Source organism: Coffea arabica, chromosome 11e (genome assembly GCF_036785885.1).
Source record: "Coffea arabica cultivar ET-39 chromosome 11e, Coffea Arabica ET-39 HiFi, whole genome shotgun sequence".
NCBI classification, from domain to species: Eukaryota; Viridiplantae; Streptophyta; class Magnoliopsida; order Gentianales; family Rubiaceae; genus Coffea; species Coffea arabica.
This window is the reverse complement of record NC_092331.1, coordinates 45,139,271-45,145,537: the sequence shown is the minus strand read 5'-3', so window position 1 is coordinate 45,145,537 and position 6,267 is coordinate 45,139,271. Positions and strand designations below refer to the sequence as shown.

The window sequence follows — 6,267 nt, the reverse complement described above, 5'->3', positions numbered from 1 at the left end:
AAACCTCCCCTGAGGTTGATTTAAATTTCACTGGCATCCCCTGGCATTTAACAGAAATTTCACTGACCTACCTTACTCTATTGCGTTTTTGGTAACAACGCAGTCCAAATCTGATTACAATATTATTTTCATGTGTGAGAAGGTTTTTTTATTCCATGGATGCCCCTTTGGTCCTTGTATTGGTAGAAGATTGAAAGAAGAATAAATTATTAGAATGATTAGTAAAGTTGAGGGGTTATAAGTACAAAAAAAAAATAGTAGGCACCAGATGTGCCAGGAAAAATGTCGATTTTCACAAATTTTAAGTCAACTAGTAGGTTATCTATTTAACATAAAATAAGTAAGTAATTAAACTAATTAAATGGAATAGAGAGAGAACTAATTAAATGGAAGAAACTCGTAATAGAGGAAACCTAGACTGAGCGATTATTAGTATATCACCTTTTAAATTTTACTCACGTAAACTAATTGACAATTCCATAAGCTGGTTGGTAATTACATTTAACAAGAATAACAGAAATTTAATATCTAATGAAGGTGATTAAAAAATTATTACTGCTAGGCGGCAATAGAAGAAGTAATTTGGCGCCAATTTTTGGAAGTTGAATTTATGTATTTAACATAAATTGAATATGTGAAAGTTAAAAAAAGAAAACGAAATAGCGCATGACATACCAGCTCTATATGGCAAACATTGTACCAACATTTTATGGGAAACATACCAGCTCTTTATAGGAAAAATTGGTTAAGTAGCGGCCAAAGGAAAACTAGTATGTTTTGTACCAACTTTTTATGGGCGACATACTAGCTCTTTATAGCAGCAAATACCGGCCAAGACAGAACTAGTATGATTTTTATTTCACATAAATTAAATATATGACGGTTTAGGAAAAATTGAACAAACAACACATACTATACCAGCTCTTAAAAATAAAGTGGCATGTTTTGTAGTACGTTAAGGTTCGAATTTTTTTTGGAAACATACCAGCTCTTTATAGGGAAAAAGGGTTTAATAGCGGCCAAAAGCAAACCTAGTATGTTTTCAATTCAATTATAGTATTTCATTTTATTAGTTTTATAACAAAAAATAATAGTCAGAGAAAAGCCTTACAGAGGAAAAACACCAACTCTTTATGCCATTTACCCCACTTGGCGGATAAACACCAGCTCTTTATGCCTCTTCTCAATTAATGTGCCGGCAAAGGACGTTCGTGGCAGCATACGAGGAGTCAGTCGGCGGGAGTATATGCATCGGACGCGACCTTTTGGTTGCCATTTATCCCGCCCGACCTGTCTGACAAATCTGTGCTACCGACTTCTACGAGCTGGTTGGCGACCACAGGTACGAACTAACCCTCCCTGTTTATCACTATGGAACCTCCTCTGCTATGCGATGAAAGTCCGTAAATTAACGATGTACGTGTAGTTCAGGAATGTTCATGTTCCCTTGCTATCGGTGTATTGTTACGGTTCGGATGAATTGACCGTATTGACACATACGTTGGTCGGTTTGTAAAAATGTTTCGGATGACAGTTTTTTGACGACAGAATGTTGCGTCGTTTGCAGGAGAAGTCGCCACTTTCCCATTTCTGTTCGAATGAACGCTACGGTTAGTCGGATGTCCAGAAATTCAGGATATTACACCTGATCAATCATTATTGGATTTTATGAGGAAGTAGTTGTTGTTTGAAGTTTACTCCATTCTTGGGGCTTCCAGGGATTCACTCAACTGTGCCCAGTAAAAGGAGTTAACCAGTCATGGCCAACGAACAAAAAGGGAGTTCAGGAACCTCCATCCTCTCCCTTCCGACCGAGGTGCTATCCGAGGTGCTTGCACGTTTCGCATCTTCTTCATCCACTGATCTTTTTCGGGCAAAACTGTGGTTCGTTCTGCTATCGATGATACAAACAGGAAGAGGCGTATTCTTGTTCCATTCTGTGCTTTTCGTTTTAGTTTAATGGATCATTTCTATTATTTTGCAGCTGTAAGTTGTTTTACGAAGTTTCGGACGCAGACAACATTTACCAGCAAGTGTCACTCGACAAGTTTGAAATCGTTCCGTGGCAAAAAAACCACAAAGTGTCGAGGTTCTTGGAGAAGTGTAGAGAAAGCAAAAATCCAGAAGCCTTGTATCGAAAAGGAGTGGTAAGCATCGGGCCGATAAAACTCAGTTCCTTGAATATTCTACCTTTTCATTTGAAGTTGGTAATGAACAATTTAGTCATGTACAGTATAACTCCTGGTCAACGTTACGACAAGTTGGGTTGCTTTGGAACGTAAGACGCAATAGTTATGGGAAAATTCGGTAATGTTTTAAATGGAATAGTAATGAACTAACATTCCATAAGCATACTTAAGTTACAAAATTTCTAGACTAAGCTCACATAATAAACTTCATTTGAACTTCATTGTGATTTTGGTCAGCACACTTCACCCCCAAAAGATCACCCCCAAAAGATTGGCCTACAACAGGTTACTGCAGCTTTGGGCCCCAGTAAATAATTGTTGTCCCGCCGCCACTGTTCCGCCTGCACTTTTTAACTTTTTCGTTACTCAGTTTTCGCAAGACTGTAATATCAACCTTGGCACTGCTTAGGTTGATTTTTTTACGGACAAGCATGAGGACTCAGCATTGGAATGCGTGGAAGAAGCTGCTAATTCAGGCCATGCCGATGCTGCATATGCGTTGGGAATAATTTACATCTTTGTTGGTGGGGACGAGTTAAAGCGCAAAGGTATGAGACTGCTCAAGAAATCCAGAATTCTGAAAGGCAGAGTGAAACTTTGCCGTGACAATTTGCTAGCGCTGCTGAGGATGATATGGGTCAAGAATCCTGTGTTTCTAAACCCAACGCCCATTTGTTGTGCCATGACACATGAGAGGAAAACATCTTCATGGCCTATGGATGCCGATGAAGTGGAGGAGAGTACATGTGAAGGCTACGCTTGCGATGAAGAAATTGGAGCAATTTGTGCTGCCCTGCCTTATGGTTAGTGTGTAAGATTGAATGTTGACAACTCCTATGACTGCACAAAATTTTCACTATCGTGTACAAATTAATTATGTTTGGCAACTGAATTGACCGCTACTTCTTACTCTCTTAATATTACTGGTATAAAAAGCTAAATAGCTTATCTTGGCCCTTGTATGTTCTAACTTTTTCTCGAATCATTAATGAAGTTAGTATACGATTTTCTAAAAATCCGATGCGTTAACAAAATATTAGCACACTGCAATACGATTGATTTTTCAGGGGCGTCGGACGAGATTGGGCGGTGGTCTGCAGGGCTCGTTACGCTCTATATTTACCAATGTACATATACACGCTCCAAGTACCTTCAGTACAAAACTACATACATATGCAAACTCAACAAAACGCCGTTGTAGAGAAACGTGTATGAAATGTAAGAATAAAGGATGATAGTTTGAAGGTAAAGAGGGAACTCCTCAGCAGTGATCTACATGACGGATACTGTACTGAAGTGAGAAGTTTACTAACTACATACGAAACGGTGGTAGATTAGATACTGCAAAAAAATTTACTTATGGAAAAAAGGGTACTCTGTTCTTATAATGGAGGAAAGCCATAAAGAGCTTGTCTTTTAAGAGAATGTGATACTATATTGAATAGACCATGATTTGATTTATGAAATTATCCAAAGAAAATTTAGAATGATTTTGTCAATTTAATTAATTAATTATTATACATATTCATATAATGCATTATATAATTATGCTAATATATTAGTATACGTATAAGTAATAGGAATCATTATAATTATATAATATTATATTACTATATACACATATATATTATAATTATATGCACATATAAAATACATTTATAAATATATATAAATAGTAATATGTAAATATATATTATAACAATATTTATAATATACATTTATAAAAATATTAATTAATATATAATATACTTTATAGTCATATAATATATTACTATAATTATACAATGCATAACATAAATATATATAATAATGACTTAATTAAATAAACAAATTCATTCTAAATTTTCTTTGGATAATTTGTTAATCCAAATCGTGGTCCCAGTCTGTAAAGTATCACTTTGTCGTAAAAGACCAGCTCTTTATGGCCTTCCTCCATTATAATAACAGAGTACCCTTTTTTTCATAAATAAATATATTTATCGGATAAAATAAAAAAAACTCGATTTACAATAAAAGACCTGCTCTTTATGGCTTTCCTTTATTATAAGAAAAGAGTACCCATTTTTTCGTAAACAAATTTATTTATCGGATTAAATGAATATAAACAAGTTCTTGGATAAAACGCCAGCTCTTTTTGGCTATCGTCCATAAATTATCTTTTTTCTGATTTTTCCATAATGTAATTCAGGGGAGGTTTCTGAAAGTATCCCTTATAATATATGTGTATATAATATTAATAAATTATATAAAAACATAATTACATTTGTTATTATGAATAGATTGTAATCTGCTGCCAAAGTAATTTGGCTTGCGCATAACCCGCTTCGGAATACACGCTCCAATACCGAATCGAGTTGATTTTCGTTTGACTAAATCGGGTTTGCCTCCCCTCCACGCCCGTCCCCGCCTGATCAATTATCCCACAAAAAGCTTGTCTTTCTTGAACTTCTCATCGTTTCTCCTGTTAAACCCATCAAAAGCTCCGTTGTTGTGTAAACACACTGAACAGTTTCGGTTAAAACTTTCCCCCCCTTCTGAAATTTGGAGCATTTTGAACAGTTTTAGGCGGCAAGGTCCAAAAAAAAGTAGATTTATCGCGTTCGCTTCCTCTGTTGCTCAAAGTACTCAATAATTTAATCGCATCCCGGAGCAAGCATAGGCAGTAACATGGAGGCCTGTATGAGTCTTCCAGTGTATGCAGGCATGTGGGTCGACGTAGAAGCTCTCGTTGGTGAGTGTATCGATATCACGGAATATCTGAATGCCCAAAATTTGTTAAATTTGCTGGTAAATAATGACAAGTGCTATGATGCGATGGTTAGGGAATTCTATGCTAACTGTAGGGCAAATAAGCAGAAGTCTGTTCTGCGTTCAGTGGTTAGGAATGTAGACATGAAATTGTTTACTGAGGTTTTGTGTTCAGAGTTTGGGTTGGTTGACAGTGGATACACTGTTGACTATAAACGGATTAGCGCAAAGAATGTAGATAAGGTTGCTGTGAAGGGGTACAATGACCTAGAATTTCTTGGAGAGATTAGGCAAAATGGTGACAGAGTTATGAACATGGGAAAAAAAACTAAGTTTTATGCGCCGTATATGAAAGTGTTGTCACGGCTGTTACATCTGATAATAACTCATAACATTTTACCCAAAGCCGGAAGTATCACTTCCGTTAGTGCATTAGAAAGAGTTATATTGTGGCATATGTTACACAAACAACCCGTCAACATAGGCAATTTGATCATTGCAACAATGCTCAACAGGATTAGGAAGATTAAGAGCAGGGAGAATAAGAGAACACATCTCCCTTTTGGTATGTTGCTGACCAGGCTCTTTAGGCGCTTTAATGTGCCATTCTTGGCTGACCATGTTGACAAAGGATTTTACGCCCAAAAAATGGGAGTATCGTACTTCAAAAAACTGGCATTCAAAGCTGAAGATGGTGGTTGGATGTGAAAGAAATCCTATACCTTTGATGCTGTCATTGGTCAGACTGGGGACGCGAATAGAAAAGTTGAAGAAATAAATGAGATGGATAAGGGGGGGAAGTGTGCTGGGGTCGAGGTGCGGCCGGTTGTGGGGGAAAAGGCACACCTTCAAGATGTTGTCATACTATCTGAACAAACCAGAAAAGGGGCAAGTGTATGTGACAATGTTATTTTACTCCTTTTTGTTTCTTCTTCTCGATGGCAACACAGGAGCATAACCCAATATTTGTATGACTAGGTTGCAGATAAATTGACACAAATTTTACAAAGGGTTGGTGCCATCGAAGTGAAGGACTGCGGATTTGAGACATTGCCATTTCTACGAGATGTAAGACATGCTCTTGCGCTCTCCTGTAATCCCCTTTATATATGCTAATACCTTTATTGTCCAGTGTCTACCACAAGCTTCCGGCGTAGCACCTGATGAATTGAAAGAAGCCGTATGCTTTCATGTCAGAGAACTCGTCCCGCAGATGTATGTTAAAGTATCGGTACTGTCAATGGCTAACACTGATCTCGCTTTCATCTGATTATTGTAATCATGTCAATCATTGTTCACAGCTGTGTCAGTATACTAGATAGGCAGCATC

At 37.1% G+C, this 6,267-nt stretch overlaps 1 protein-coding gene across 1 annotated transcript; it reads left to right on the top strand.

The window, feature by feature from the left end:
* The first annotated feature begins 1,759 nt into the window (after positions 1-1,759).
* LOC113718323 (putative F-box protein At1g67623) lies at positions 1,760-2,997 on the top strand. The gene is made up of 3 exons (XM_027243234.1): positions 1,760-1,884; positions 1,985-2,147; positions 2,599-2,997. Exons 1-3 carry the CDS (start codon positions 1,760-1,762, stop codon positions 2,995-2,997), a joined length of 687 nt encoding a protein of 228 aa, XP_027099035.1.
* Positions 2,998-6,267: the final 3,270 nt, after the last annotated feature.

Excerpts from the sequence above, each read along its gene's own strand:
- LOC113718323 (XM_027243234.1), top strand. The coding sequence starts at position 1,760 with ATGGCCAACGAACAAAAAGGGAGTTCAGGAACCTCCATCCTCTCCCTT. Across the intron at positions 1,885-1,984 it reads CTTTTTCGGGCAAAACTGTG|CTGTAAGTTGTTTTACGAAG; the intron begins GTTCGTTCTGCT and ends ATTATTTTGCAG. Across the intron at positions 2,148-2,598 it reads CCTTGTATCGAAAAGGAGTG|GTTGATTTTTTTACGGACAA; the intron begins GTAAGCATCGGG and ends GGCACTGCTTAG.